This window comes from Colossoma macropomum, unplaced genomic scaffold (assembly GCF_904425465.1).
Source record: "Colossoma macropomum unplaced genomic scaffold, Colossoma_macropomum, whole genome shotgun sequence".
NCBI classification, from domain to species: domain Eukaryota; kingdom Metazoa; phylum Chordata; class Actinopteri; order Characiformes; family Serrasalmidae; genus Colossoma; species Colossoma macropomum.
This window is the reverse complement of record NW_023494803.1, coordinates 34,899,719-34,916,093: the sequence shown is the minus strand read 5'-3', so window position 1 is coordinate 34,916,093 and position 16,375 is coordinate 34,899,719. Positions and strand designations below refer to the sequence as shown.

At 38.2% G+C, this 16,375-nt stretch overlaps 1 protein-coding gene across 11 annotated transcripts in view; it reads left to right on the top strand.

Annotated features, from left to right (window-relative positions):
• The window catches only part of rbks (ribokinase), a 43,432-nt gene that overhangs the window by 1,335 nt on the left and 25,722 nt on the right, over window positions 1-16,375 (top strand). For 2 of the 11 annotated variants that reach the window (XM_036593627.1, XM_036593628.1), the window contains exons 2-8: window positions 259-370; window positions 1,132-1,189; window positions 2,612-2,674; window positions 10,963-11,095; window positions 12,386-12,449; window positions 12,905-12,967; window positions 15,471-15,635. In XM_036593627.1, the coding sequence (XP_036449520.1) occupies window positions 265-370; window positions 1,132-1,189; window positions 2,612-2,674; window positions 10,963-11,095; window positions 12,386-12,449; window positions 12,905-12,967; window positions 15,471-15,635 (652 nt within the window). In that variant the 5' untranslated portion in view covers window positions 259-264. Of the gene's footprint in view, window positions 1-187; window positions 371-1,130; window positions 1,190-2,611; window positions 2,675-10,962; window positions 11,096-12,385; window positions 12,450-12,904; window positions 12,968-15,470; window positions 15,636-16,375 lie in introns of those variants that run through there. The other 9 variants (XM_036593625.1, XM_036593626.1, XM_036593631.1 and 6 more) reach the window with 6 other exon arrangements.

The window sequence follows — 16,375 nt, the reverse complement described above, 5'->3', positions numbered from 1 at the left end:
TATGTAATATTTACAGATCAATTTTGAGAGCTTTATAATTTCTTACAGCTAAAGTCAATTTGCCTCCTGTAGCAAGACAAACAGTATTTCCTATTATGGTGCTTTGGCTTTTCTAGTTAAGCCTAAATGTTAGATAACCATAGATATATTCCATTTTTCACACCTTTATTTTTCTGCCTTTTTTCAGTCCCACATAATCAACATGACATCTCTGTTTGCGCATGATTACTGACTATGTGCGGCTGTCTGCACTGATAGGCCTTCATGGACTTTGAGCAGCCTCTCTTCTTCAAGAAACAGAAGGATTTGCATGGCATGTTAAATTTCACCGGCCTGGATAAAGATTGCCTTCTCCAATTTGCAATGCATGGTATTTTTGTTCTTCATTTAGGTTCATTTTAACCAAATGTATTAGGAAACGTTTGTCATTATTAAATATGAATGTCAGACATAATATATCTGGTTGTAAATTGGTTCAAATAGATCAATCAGGATGATTTGAGTACAGTGCAGACTGTGCAGAAAATATAGGCGATCATGAGAAAATCAAGGCTGTCCCATAGCTAACGGCCAAGCTTTCACAGTGCCTTAGGACTGCTGGGAGATTTGAGCAGATTAGCTCACTACTATTCACATGCATAGCCTACATGCAAGGGATTGAATTAATGAAGGATTTTCTTGGCTGTTGTCAATCACATGGTGCAGTCTTGAAATAATCACCTCTGGTGCAATAGGCACATGTCCAATGTGGAGCACAATTAATGCTATTTCTAACCTATTGAAAACATTTCCTACATGCGGATGGTTAGAGTGTGCGCTCTTTTTGAAAACTGCAATTCAAGCCTACTTCCTCCATCTCGGCTTCAAATCACAGCCCTGCCTGCTTTATCTTTACTCTCCCGAAACAGTTTTTTATGTTAGATGAGCAGTACAGCATTTTTCAGTGCAGATTGCCATCAGATCTGACTTTTCAAGTGTCAAGCAGCCAAAGCTGCAGCCATGGTGGTCTTATATGAGAGGCAGCAATGATAGATGCCTCTCCAGTTCTTTAGAATCAAGAACATATTATTACAGTGGTTTTTGGACTTCACTGATTACTGTCTGTATGTGTGTTTGTGTATCTCTATTAAGACATGACTGAAGAAGTGGATGTTGTTGTAGTGGGCTCCTGTATGACCGATCTGGTCAGGTGAGTCCATCTTTTTATTTAACAAGAACACTTGGGTTGTATGTTAGCTGTGCATTTGCTGCATGTGACTATATCACTGTTAGCTGAAGCCAACAGAAACTGTGAACAGTATTAGTCTACACAACATGTGACCCACACTAAAGATCATACTCATACCCATGCTTATGGAACATGTTTATTTATATACATAGGCAGTTTTGAAATAACTCTGGAAGTTTTTCCAGTAGGAGCTAAATGCAACCCACTGTATGCAGATAGGGGAACTGCATTGAGCCTATTTGAGTTATTAATATTTTTCCAGAGGTGTGAATCACTGTGCACTGGTCACGTCAACTATTTGTGCAACTTTTTCCTTGTCAAATGTCTCATAGTCATATTGGCTACAACTGCACTTTGTAACTACAACACAGCATTATAGATTTCTCAGTGGTAATATTGACAGGCATTGACATACTTCACATAACATTCCATAAAGATTTCATTGAAAAAAAAGACAAAATGGCTTTTTAGTGAAATGGTTTGAATTTAAGTTAAAAATTCATATATTATCATTTTGTGTTATACACTCTACTGTTTTAGAAAAAATCCACTCCCTGTGCTAAATGCTTAGATTTTAAGTGACCAAAATATTTGTGGAAGTGAAAATGCATGTCTGATTGGATTTGAATCTAGAGGTGATTTGGGCAGTCTTGGTTTTTCCTCTTGATTTGAGGTTGTTGTTGATACAATATGATTTTTTGGGTCTACATTTTCTTGTAAATTGTCAGACAAATTGTTTTATGTACATCTTTTAAGTAAGATGATATGAGACCAAAACCAAGTTTCCAAAAATCATCTTAGTGTTAAATTCATCTCAGATGGTAGAGAGAGTGTTCAATGTGATGCTCACTCTACCATGTTAGAATCATCTTTGTTTTAGGATGATTTTGGGAAACTCAGCCCAGATAATTTTGAACTGTGTTATCTTTATTTTATAGCAACTTTTAACTTGGCCTTTCTAGTCTTCCTGAGGGTTTTGTGTCTTATGGTGCAGTCTGTATAAGTGAGGAAGTCTTAGATGAAGACAGTAGATGATGTGCTGTGTGCTTAGCACTGTGAACATTGTTAGTAATTTCAGTAATAGTTGTTTTATTGAGTCATAAATGTTTTCATTGCACTACTGATAAGTTATCTATTTTCATCTGTAGTGGTTTTAATGGGAAGTACACCAGAGGTCTCTTTTTCAAGTCATTTCAGAATTATTCATTTAAATTGGCAGGTTTCTGTGCTGTGGATTTCAGTGTATTCTGTTTTTCATCATTCAAAATCCTGCTTTTCCTTTACACACTGTTCTGTAGAAGATTTAGGCCTATTGATTCCAAAGAAGAAAATATCAAAGGTTAAATCCAGCACTTTGCATTTACAGCTTTGTTGTGTCTGCAGACAGTGTGAAGAAATTCTCCTGGGGGTTAACTGTTCCAATTCTGACATTCACCTAAAATTGGGGTAAATATACTGTTATTCTATTTCAGTACAGCCTAAATACTCAGTTGTCATTTACTACTTATCTATAATACGCATGTTTTCCAACTTGAAAAAATCCCAATACATATAAAACTCTATGTGACTGGAAAAGATGCATATTATGGAAAAGTACAGAATGCATCTGGATATTTATGCAGTACTGATGGGATCCATTTGCACTGAACATGCACTAGTATTCAAATCTTTGGAATCACTTGTCATATTATTTATTGATATATTTTATTCTTAATTATGAAATACAGAGCTATATATAAGCTATACACCGTATGGTATTTTTGCTGCTTTATTTAGTATTTTAAGTCTTTTGGGAACACCAAAAAGTTCTTTGAGAGATTTGATCAAGACATTTCAAATACATGGCTGAATGCTAATTTTATTGTAAGTTCATTCTCAAAGTTATGCAGCTCAATCATTAAGGGAATCATCTACTGCTCTGTTCATCATTCTGAATACATAATTTCTCCATTTTTTACAGTTTCCTAAAAATTAGTTGAAATACGTTAAGTTGTTGATTGGCAGCATCATAATGGAATCATTTCATACTTCTTTATTTTTATTTTATTTTTGGGAAAACAGTGTCCCCAAACTTTTGAATGCTACTGTCTGGGCAAAGTACTGACCATACCTTTGGTTTATGGTGGCTGTGTGCACTGGCAGATTTGGTGCCCTACACGCAAACATATGTCCTGCTGAAATAATGATATTGTGTAATTTCAGCTACAGGTCAGGACAGTTAAAGAGAAATGACTGTGGAAATGCTCAGTGTTAAACAGGCTGGTGAGGTTTTGGGGTGCGTTCTGCTGTTTCCCTTGTATGGAGATTATGTGAAGCGCGTTAATCAGAGACTAGCACCTCTCAGCCAGCTCTTTGAAAAGATCTTAAGTGCTTGCCCACACAGGAGAGAAATAGCTGGGGATTCTTTAAGGACAGCACTGTTCACTGTTAATCTTTCCATGGCAGCACAAATCGTGCTTTTCTGGCTGTGTCATAGTATGATACTCACAGAAGAAACTCCAAAAGTGTGCGTTATTAAACACATATGGCCTCGTTTGTGTTCTACTTTTGCTTCTCCCTCCCTCCCCAACCCCCCTCCCCCATTAAAAATTCAGCCATCAACTTTAGCCTTTGAAAAGCGGAGACCGCATCAATTAGGCATCAGCACTAACGGGAAAAGTCTATGTTTGTATGTGTGTTTTTCCTTTTTCTTTTTTCTTTTTTGTTTTTTTTTTGAAGGGTGCTTGAAACACACTCCTAGCCCATCAAAGTGCTATGCATGACTTTGAAGTATGAAATCCAGTTTTCTCCCTGGCTGGTGCATGTGCGGGTGTGCTTTTTGTCGGTCTGCGTCTGGGTGACAGTGAGGCAGAAACATCCACATGCATCTCCTGTTGAACATCTGCGTGGCCATGCTGAAGCCAGAGAGTGCCACCTGCTGATCATCTGAGCATTTAATAGCAGCTCGACCACACAGAGCCACTCGTACGGAGCACGCTAGCCATGCTAAAGTCATTTTAGGTCTTCTCAGTGTGATATTACCATGATTTCAGTACTGTTAAAGGGCCCATGTAATGGAAAAATGAGTTTTCTTTCTTTTTTGAAATAAGAGCTGTAAATGTAATACGCAATGTAGTACATAGATACTGTTCACTGCACAGTCTATACAGTTCATGTTTGTAAACTAAGCTGCAAAAAGAGCCATTTTGACTGCAATGTTTTGTGATGTCATAAAAAACAGCTCTTTTGTACGTATATGTCTGTTTGCCCTCCAGCACCTCAGCCAAGCCAATTCACACTGAAATTATAAGGAGTGTTTTTTTTTGTTTTTTTTTGAATGAGGCACAGTATAAAGCATTTACATACAGTTGTATCAAAAATGTGGGCACCCCTGGTCAAATGACATGTTTTGTTGATTTTCTGAGTGAAAATAAGTGAACACACTTCTACAAATTTTAATGCAGAATTACTGTTTATTTGCTGAATTTAACATATTGGAAAAAAAAATAAAATGTAAAATGTGGCTGTTGCAATAGTTATGACTTTATTTTTTCCAATATGTTTAATGTAGTACAAAAGAGCAATTGTGCACTAAAATATATTAAGTTTGTTCAATGTAGAACTTTGAATATGACATATGATATATCCATTGTAAAGGCACAGGCTGTTCAATTATAAGGGATAAAGAGAGGTTTGAAAATGATCATGTAAAGATAAGTTATGACTGATTTTGTTTCATAAACCACTCAAATGTTATAAATAGACTTCAGGGAAATTAATAGAATACCAGAAAAATGTGGGATACGCACGCTTTAATACACCTAGGTGTTGGAAAGCTGTGTAATGGAGCTGTTAGTCTGTCATTTGAAAATCAAATTGATACTAGTGTGGGAAAACATGCTCCAATACAGGTACGATGCGCTCAAATCTTCCGTTCTTATGTGCTTTACTATTTGGAAACGTTCACGTATGGGACATGAGTCAGCCCCCTACAGCCGCCAGAAGCTTTCTTTGAAAGTAAACGTTTTGTTGTGTGTCGGGCCGTGGGTTAAGACGTTCTCACCCTGACCCGCTCACACTGCGTCAGTGGTTTTCTCCTGCAATCTTTGTGGAAAGGAAAAAAAAGAAAGAGAAAAGGATGTAAACAGCACCCTACTGCACGGCTCACGTCAGCCTAACACCTGTTGTGGTTCCCTGCGGCTTGGAAGAGTCAGCAGCATAAAATTGTGTCAAAGTTTGTGATGTGACTGATTGATTGAATCAGACGTTTCTCAGATGCTTCTCACCATCAAACAATAGCGTGAATGTGATGATGCAGGTGTGGTTAGTCTGGCTTTTGACCGACTCCAGACGCTGACTCAATGGCACCTCATTAGGTTTAAAGCTCACTACCTAATGACAAAAGTCAGTGAGGTGGTGGTGTATACTCACACCTTGCTTACACAATAGCGGCAGAAGCTCTGACTGCATGAGTGGGTTTACAGTGTTGTCAGTGGAACTGAAGAATAGTCAGATTGTTCAGTGATAAGCTGGTGATGTTATGCAATTGTGCAATACACAGAGACTGATTACACTGACTATATTTTGCCACTGATAGGTTTATCATTTAGAGGGAAATTCTGTATAATACAATGATTAAGAAATAAACAGAGGAATTCAGAGTTGTTTGATGTGAAATGGTTCATTGTGGAGAAACCTATTGACTCAGATTTCTTCACAGTGGAGTCACAATATCTACAACACAGATATATAGACATTTTATTTACTATCCAAAAGCACCAGTGAACCTACATGTGTCTTCTGAGTTTTCTGTGTATTGTTGATGATAATAAAATAGTGGCAAATCTGAAAATTTCTCTATTTACTTTTGGGAACTATTTTGCCTTACAACGCTCTTTAATATCTCTGCCAGGAATGTTATATCTTTTTAGCCTCAAAACTATAATAAAGCAGTGTCTCAGACATCAGGTGGCGTATTCATACCTGTTTCATGTAATAACTTTCTGTAAACTTTAAATGTTTTGTATGTCTGCTTCCTATCACTACTATTGTGAATAATTCTAATTTGTCAAGATGTTCTAGAACGCAGCATTTCACTTCAAACCACCCTCAATGACTTTTTTTACATCTTAACAAATGAATGATGCAGAAATTTTGAAACATCAGTAGAATTCCCTCTTAAGTCCTTTGCCAGTTCTATTTTAATAAAATAGGAAACGTGTCTGTGTCTTGAAAACAGGGGTGCCTCATCTTAACCACAAAGGGCTGATTCAAGTTTTCATTCTAGCCAAGCGGGAGCTCACCTGACTCTGCGTCTTTAATCAGTTGGTGTCGGTCTTCAAACAATTGATCTTCTCCTACTTTGGTTGGAAGATCAGTGGATAATATTGGGCACCCCTATTTTTTTAACTCTTCCTGTTAATACTCATATGCCTTAAATAGTGTAAATGTATAATACCATTAAAATATGATGTGTGGACCAAAATTATTATTTTTTATTATTAATCTATCATTAAAAACATGACAAATAGGCAAAAACCTTCTACAAGCTGGTCGTCATTGCCTCACTATGATGTCATATAGTTGGACTGGTCCAACGGAAAATAAGATAATCAAAAAATGGTTTCCTCTTGGGTGATGTCACGCTCTAGCTAAAACTGGACAGTCTGAATGATCTATTTCAGTTAAATTAGATAATTAGAGCTAAATAGAGATAGTGCAACCATTTGATGGTGCAACAGAAATAGAAAGCTACTCATGGAGTGGTTTGGTCTATTTTTAAATAGTAAATGAAGCGTTTTGTTCAGTTTATACAACATAGTTAAACAGAACTGAACATGTACACCATATTGAGGCTCATGTGACTTAACAGACAGTGTTTCCATTTAAGATTTCAGATTTCAAATCAAATCAAATCAAAATCAAATCAAATCAGATTTATTGTCACATCACAAGAGTACAGGGACACAGGTGAGTGAAAAACTTGAGTGCGAGTTCCACAAATTATGCAGAGAACAGTATTTACACATAGATAAACAAAACTATAGATTTATAGAAAACTATAGATTTAACACGTATTTAAATGCTGCCACTTTTGTACAGTTATACAAATAATACACAAAGTTTCTTTTTGAAGTATGGAAATAATCCTATTTAATAACATATTCATCCAAAACATAATGTAATAAGATTTTTGCACCTTTCTTTTTATACTATGAAGCTTTTTTGCAAGATCTGTATACATTTTAAAAAATATCATTTCTGTATTTTTTGTTCTGTGTGTATATATAATTATATAATATATATATATATATATATATGTGTGTCTGTGTGTGTGTGTGTGTGTGTGAGTGTATGTACACATATATACATATATACATATAATACTATAATAAAATAATAATCAAATATTATATTATAGTATATCATTTTATATATGAACATATTTTGTTTTTTGCATAATCTTATTTTTGAGAACCTTTTTGTGTTATTATTATTATTATTATATTATTATTATTATCATTATTATTATTAGTAACTTAATTTAAAATATAATTTTCAGCAGACTACTTGTAACATCATTCTCACTCTGTCGTTCTTGTTTGTTTCCCTCTACCAACTCATGCAGCTTATTTGGAAATATGTGGTTGGACAAACTGGCTCATCAACAGAGCTATCCAAAGTGAGATCAAAACTTCTCATCCAGATTACTGGAAACTGGGCAAATAGTATCTTTATTCGTCTAAATTGACTTACTGTAAAAGCCCCTCTTTAAACCTCACAAACAACACATGCTTAAAAAGTCAAGCAGAGAAAAACAACTTTAGCAGCACGTTCTGCCATCAACAAAAACACTGACTCTTGCGGACTTGGACTGGAGCCAGGCTGTAACTTTCTGAGTTTGAGAGGTTTTTTTCTTCTTCTTCAATAGAATGAGTAATAGCTGCTTGTTCTGGTTGGGTGAGAATCACATGGACCTCTCTCTGTAATGTCATGCATCGCTGTAGTAAAGCAATTACCTTTCTAAGGAGTTCAGAGCCCCAGCATTATATTTAGAAGGTTTAGGCATGGCAGGACATACTGTTTTCACTCATAAACAGCTCTTTTAATCATTGTATTCCAGTAAATTCCCCCCACCACCGCCCCAAACACCCCCATCTCATTTCAAAATGTTGCGGCTAAACGGTAAAAGTATGAGTGCGGTGGAAGTCAGCTTCACTTTTCAGTCAGTGTAGTGGATGAATCAGGTTCCATACATTACTGAGTCAGTGACAGTGAATCATCATATCAATCTAAAAACCTAATTGATGCATACTAATACATCCTGTTTGGCGAAAGTCGTTTTCAAATCAAAATGTCAATCAGAAATTTCGTGTACAGTGATCATAACTGACTGATCGTCTGTTATTCGGCATGTTCCTGTTGTTTTTATGAACAAACAGGCTTAACGGCTCACTATGCAGAATTTCATCGAGTGATTATTTAATACACCTTGTGTTATTCTTATAAAAATAGCTTTGCAACATCTTCATAATGCCACACAGTTTGTCAGGCTTTGTTTTGTCAGACGTACTTTCTGATGTCTCATAAACTCAGAGCAACTTTCTACCACAAATGTGAGCTTACTGGCAAACAGTGACATTAAAAGCAGGTTTGAGTCCTTTCTGTTTTTTAGGAGTACATTTTCCACTTTTTCATCTTCAGTCAAATTGCCACATTGTTTTGAAGCTACACTATGTACGCTTTGGAGATTTGGAGACCTCTCTGGTGGAAATGTGTAATTGCACACAACGGCTTGTGTTCACAAAGCTCAGATTAGAAGTGCTGATTGATGTCAAAGTAAACCTGAGAAATCTGATCCTAAATCAGCACTTTTGCTCTAGAATGTGATAACTGCTAGCACATTGGTAGAGTATTCAAAGATAACTGTCAAAACTTGCTTGAGGACGTGTGTTTTGAGGTTGTGAGTAAAATATCTACTATTGCCATCATATCACAGATCATGAAGTCACAGAGCATGTGAACTCTTAGGAAATCTGCATACTGATCAATGAAACTGTAGTGTTTGGTTCATTTTTGCATCAAATTGTTTAACGTACACTGGATGTAGAGAGCTCTTGTAGGACTGTAGGGGTCTTCATCTGTACATGGGGTAAAACAGGTGTGTCAAAAGGTCCCAAGGGTCCACAGCACAGCACAGTGTCTTTCTTGGTTTTATCCACCCAATTCAATTTCTCAGGTAGTTACAAAGCCCTTCATAACTCAGTTTAGATGCGATACCCTGTAATGCTATGGCCCACCAAGCCCCTGACAGCCCTGCTTTACAACGGTGGTGATCCACAGCAAAGTCAATTGCAATGCACTGGTGCAAATAAACAGCATTGGTTGCAGTAACTTTGATCCTCCCAGCCATCCCCCTCCCCAAAATAAAAACAAAAAACACATGAAATCCAACCTGAGTCACTATCCAGAGATCCAGTCTGAATCACATTTGAAACCACAAACAAAAAAAGGCTTGAATCTGATTGGAAAAATTCTGATTGCATGTTGTGTTTTGCTGTTGAGTCTGCAGAAAATCTTTCCTGCTTAAATTTGCCACGACAAAAGATTGAACTGGTACTGATTTTCTGAGCAAAGCCACGGCTCTAAAAAAAAAATCTGTCACAGTTAAGGCCAATTTACACGGGACACAGTTTTAGTCGTCCATCTGACAGAACAGATGAGCTTCCATTTTTATCCGTGTTTCAGTCCACACTGGCTGTCTATTTTTTTTTTTTTACACTCCAGTCAAAATTACACATTTTTTAAAGCTGAACTACAGGGAGATTCACTTGAAAGAGGCCCCGAATATTCTGTTGAAACTCCTGTTAGGATGAAACAATCTGAACCAAAAAATACCTTACATACCTTGACGTATGTGTAATCGATTGCATTACATGCGATGCTGGAAGTGTCCTCCGTTTTCTGCCAGACACATGAAGGGGTACGGGGGAGTGCACCTGGAAGTTGCAAACAGAGGTTAAACGTGGCGACGGCTGTCCGGCGCCTACCTCATCACTCCAAAACAGGGGCATCCTAGCTTGGTTGAAGCTCCTTATACTGAAGAGCACATTGTGTGTTGTTTCATTGAGATTGCTTCGTCCTAGTTAGAGTTATTACAGAATATTTGGGGCCTCTTTCGAGTGAATCTCCCTGTATGATGTTTTTGTTAATATATGTTGAGCGTGTTATATTACGTCATATTGACATTACACGGACAGAGTCAAAAAGAAGGTCTGGCTCGATGTTTAGGACCCAAATGCAAAATCAACATTATGCTGATGAAGATAATATAATCATCAGATTCATCCACTTGAGGAAGGGGTCCAAAGCACAATTGACATTACAAAAGGTTCTTCTGCATGTTGTGCACAATTACACATTTCCACCAGAGGGGTCACCAAATCCCCATAACCTACATAGTGTAGCTTTAAAGAAAGAGTCTAGGTTGTACAGACAATGTGTGGAGGCTACTTTGCTGCCAACAGCAGTAAAAACTGATTTTGATTTTGAAAAGCTTATATTCCTCCTTCATGTCAGGGGCAGTGTGGTTTGGATGCACTTCACTTATGCTGCAGTTACGTGTCAGTTTGGGGCTAGGCAAAAAATCTGATTTCTGGCACTTCAACTCTGTAATGTGAAGATAATCTAAGTTGCTCTTAGTCTTTTTCTTTAGTCTTTTTCCATAAACTCTTTTATATCTTCTCTTTTCTTAGCCAGGCGCCGAGGCTCCCCAAAGCTGGAGAGACAATACATGGACACAAGTTCTTCATTGGCTTTGGTGGGAAAGGAGCAAACCAGTGCGTCCAGGCTGCCCGACTGGGAGCCAAGACTGCCATGGTGTGCAAGGTACTCAAAAACGGTTTCTTTTCCTGTAGTTAACTCATATCTGAGTCCAGATCTTTCTGTTCATGTACAGTGCTTTTTTCATTTTGTTTCATACTGATCAGCTCATCATTGTTAGTTTGTACCTGCAGCACCAGAAAGCCTAAACGAGTAATAAAGGCCTGTGTTTCTCAGTACAAAGAGCCCAATCGATACTGAAGCATATGCACAGCACAAAAATAGTCTCCCATGCTTTCAGAAAGCCTGAAAGAGGGGTTGCGCTTCAAAAGACAGAGGGCCAGGTAGAGAAGGGCCCCAGCCTTGGCACGTCTTTAACAGCGTGGGATAAAAGTAGCCCCAGTGGGCAGAGAGGGACCCCTCCACCCCTTACCTCAGTGCTGAACGTCTCAGAGAGAGGGAAGGAGAGAGGGGTGCGGCGGTTTAGAGGACTGTTGGTGGTGCGGAGGCGTGTTGGGTGGGGTGGCTATATCTGGAAGGCTTGGCTGGATTTAGCAATGCAGAACTTTGCCCTGACAGTGAGGAAGGAGAATGTATTGTTTCAGCTTCCAGTTGAAAGGTGGTTCCTCGTATTCATCAAACTAAGCCAGTTAATTCAACGTTAAGCTCATGATATAATTCAACGTTAAGCTCATGATATATACAAGAGTCTAACATGTACGAAACCAGTTCTTAAAAGAATAGTTCTGCAAAAAATCAAATACATACTCCTTTTCGCCTTAGCCCAAGTATGATCGATCAGCCAAGACATGTTTGGTGTCTGAGGTTTGATCGTTTATTTTTGCACTAGAGCTAATGGCTAATGTAGCCTTTAAGTAATGACTTTTATTCATTACTAACATTATCTGCTAATTAGCATTGTGTAAAGTGCACGTCAGAATCGTTACACTTAAACCATGTAGGGTTGTTAAGTGAACTCAAATAAACTTGCTTACTGTTATCTATTAAAAAGGATGTAAATATGCTGAATAGCTAAAAAACAGCAGTAAGTGCCATCCTGAAGCCTGAAATTTGTTTGTTTTTTTGTCAATAGTTATAATTTTAGAATGTCATTCATTGTCAGAACCCCTATAAGCAGGTTTTATGATGATTTTTGCATGCAGCTTGCATGATGCCAAGTAGTGTCGTATTAGCTTTCTTTACTGGTTAGCTACATTAGTCTAAAAAACTAAATCATTTGACTGATCGATTACATTTGGGGTAAAGGAAAGCCTACTGCAGTTTTGGCTAAACTGTTCCTTTAAGCATTGCTTTTTCAGGAAGAACCCACATTACAAGTGTTTCCTTCCTCCACAGGTTGGAAAAGACTTTTTTGGGGACAATTACATTCAAAATTTCAAAGACAACGGTGTATCCACAGGTAGTGAGTTTTCATTTTCTTCACTTCTCATATCTGATCATTTCTCATATGCATCATTATATGCAATTAAAGAATTGAGTTGGGATCGCTTGGATATTGAAATGCAAAAAATGTAATCAACTTCTACGACTGAACTGTAATGGATATCCCTGCAGATTTCTTTGAAAAACTAAAAGCGAGTCTCCAGAAAAGAATAGAAGATGTAATAAAGGCAAAGTGTGGACACACTAAGTACTGAACAAAATTTATGTATTTAGCTATTGAGCCTTCTGTGCAATTTTCTGTCAAATATGGGTTTACTTTTTTCCCTAGTACTGAAAAATAAATAACGTAATGACGATTTTGTCTGAAAATGAAAGAAATACACATTCGCACAGTACTGTACATTATTTACAATGATTGCAGATTTGAGCCACTTTTTTCAGTCTTGCCTATGTTTCACTCTCCCTCTGCAGCTTTTGTGGAGCAGACAGCTGAAGCTGCGACCGGAGCTGCTTCCATCATCGTAAACGATGCAGGTAGTGTGAAGGTGCTCAGTGTGTGGTGCCCTGTTGCACCCACAGGCTTTAAAAGCTTCTAAAATAACACACGGCTAAGTGCACTTCTGAATGAACCACAGATGAGTGAGCAGCTCTCTACCTGTGTCATTCAGCCCGTCACCCACACAGCACAGAACAGTTTATAGCAAGGCAGTTTTATATAGCACTGCTTGAAGATAGGGGCTGGTGACATAACCAGTCTGTTGCTAAATGTAAGGCCCTAGTGCGCTGTAAATGTCACTAATCACAGCTTTAGCTCGGCCACCGAGCCTGGTGGAGATCCGCGAGTGAACTGCCAGTGCCGTGGGGAGAGTAACGTCACGATCGCCATAACAACCTGGCGATAGCACAGTGTCCCAGCATCCTGTGTAAAAGTCACAGTGACTCGAGATGGAACGATTATCTCGCAGACGACTGAGGAAGTTGGATTGATGAAAAGGCCATCTTGATGAAAAAGCCTTACTCTGCACCGTGGTTTCCTAAGTGCTGATGTAAGCGTTATATCAGTGCCACTCTCTCTGTTACTCAAGACCACGATGGTTTTGAACACGTGTCCGTTTGTGAGTTAGTGGACACACAAGTTATCCTAATGTGACCTCTGTCCTCATATGGCTGCAATCGCTGCTTGTCAAAAGTTTGCGGACACCTAGCTTTTCTAAATGCTTTTTCATGTAAATTATGTTTTTGTGTTCTAACATATTAGTGTTCTAACATAAAAACATACCAGTTTTATTGGGATTAAAACAATATTATGGGTAAATATTTGTAACAATAACCAAGAAATAAACGGCACAAACTTTTTCATACAAACAGTCAGTTTCTCCAGGCGTTCCTAAGAGGAGCTTTGCCACGCCTCATGTAGGATGCCCTATACTCTCAGAACAAAAGGTACTAGACTGCCTCTGGGCTGGCACCCTTCTTGTCACTGGGGTGGTACCCTCAAGGTTAGGTAACATAAGCTCACCGGACAAAAAATCAGTCACCAGACATTCCCTGCACTGTACCACCTCTTCTCAATCTGTGAATCCCATTGCACACCCCACAGGTATTTATAGCCCAGTCATCCTTGTGCGGCACCATCTGCAGTAGTCTGAAGTTACTACCACCTTAAACACTCAAGGTGACCAGTTTTTTGTCCAAGGAGCTTATTTGTACCTTATTCCACTGCAATTCTGTTTTTTTAAGTTGCATTGACTCCATACTCCCTAAATTGACTCCAGGATCTTTTAATTTGTTTTCTAGTTTAAAACATGTGCACCTTTCTTCTAGGAAAATGAATGTAACGTATTTGTAAAACTTATATAAGGTACACAGTTGGACCCAGTGATTATTGTTGTACCTTTTGACAGTTTGGTTACATTTTTTGTAGCTTAATCAACAGAAATGACAGTGTAGCCTTTGGTGGAGTTGTTTGAATGCCTCTTTCGAAACTTTCAATCTCCTCCCAGAGCAGCTGTTGAGATGGACACATGGGTGGGTGGATTGTTTTTTTCACCAGCTGGCTGAATTATTGCTTTAACAAAATAAAAAAAAGTGTGACCATCATTTGAAGTTAGTGCTATATCTCTGATGCTAGCTAGTACTACACATTAGCATCTAGATCTGTGGCTGGCATGAAGGATTTGTTAAGCACTATAGATTCCCAGTGATTGTGAGATGCGTTCGTGTTGGGTATTGTAGTGAGAGAACACTGAAGGATGAAAACACAAATATGACACAAAATTGTAAATTATGTCAAAATGATGAGGCCGAGGGTTGCAATGCTGCACAATTACAAAAGTGACATATTAAATGCTAATTGTAAGCCAGACGTTCTCCTAATCTGGTAAAGCAGAGGTAAAAACGGTTAATTCTGCCTTTAATTATGTCTCCTAATTAAATAACATGATCTCTAAATGCTGTCATTGTGCCAGTTAAATGAAACTGTGAAGATTTGTAGGATTTGTCATAAACTATTATTTTAAGCAAGCAAACAAATACATATATGAAGAAATGTACTGTATACTTAAGACAACTGTTACTCTGATTGAACAAACATTACCAACAACAAAAATATGATGTTAAATGTTTGAGTTTCAGTCTAAATGTATAAACATGCTTGTTCAAAAATGGCTACACTGCATCTGCCATGGCAGAGTGCTTGTGGAGCTGCAACCCTGTATATCAGTTGTGTTGCAGCTTTTTGATGCATTACTTACTTAAGGCCCTTTGCATCACAAATGTTCAAGCACACGGTTTAGACACCAGCTTCTGTACCGCTAGGGAGTCTGCCTGAAGAGACTGCTTGAAACACAACACTGAAAATCAAACATTACTTTGAAATTTTGAAGGAGTTTTGAAGATTTCTCCCAAACTTTTGACAGGTACTGTATGCATACCTGAGTGAGAGTGAGGAGAGTGAGAATGCATTTAAAAGAAGTCGTGAAACTGAACTGTGTAAACAGCTTCTATATCTCAGCACGGTCTGCGTTTGCGTTCGCAGGTGAGAATGCTATAGTGATCGTAGCTGGAGCGAACATGCTACTGGGGAAAGAGGAGCTGCAGCGGGCGCAGGCTGCGCTGAAGAAGGCCAAGGTGGTCGTCTGCCAGCTAGAAGTCAGTCCAGACACCTCCCTAAAGGCCCTGCAAATGGCCCAGCAGAACCACGGTCAGTTCTCCACTGTCTGTCTGTTTGTCTCACTGAGCCCATCTTTTTTTCCAGCAGCACTGCTGTGTCTGATCCACTCCTACCAGCACAACACACACTAACACACCACCACGTCAGTGTTACTGCAGTGTTGAGTATGATCCACCACCCAAATACTACCTGCTCTGTGAGGGTCCATGGGCTGAAACACTCCTAAGAACTTCAGTATGAATGGGCGGAGCTAACCTGCTGCATAGACAAATTAATGTGAATGTGTTGGTTCTCGTGACATCACAGAAACAATGAATTCTTAATTTTCATACAGGGAGGGTATGGACTGATTAGTGAATGATATGTTTTAAAACTTTAACAGTGTTTACATATAATTCCAGACTCCTTTGTTAAAAAAATGAGGTAAATTTGTTTTCTCATGATATTTTCTCTTGTAATACATCTATACCCAATATGTCTTTTCACCACAGGTGTTATATATTTTTTTATATGATTATATTGATACTTTTTATTGTGTGACGAATCAACAGAAACCAGACGCTCGCGGATAAAAAGGAGAGTATCAGGTTTACTTCCAGAATCAAAATCCAAAAGCGTAGTCAGAGAACAGGCAATGGTCAAATCCAGCAAACCCAGCAGAAGTGTTACGATAAGCATAACACCAGACAAACAAACACAAAAGGGTAAGGCAAAAGACGTAGTCGTAGAGGCAGGCAAAAGGTCAAAACACAAATCAAAACACAGTCCAG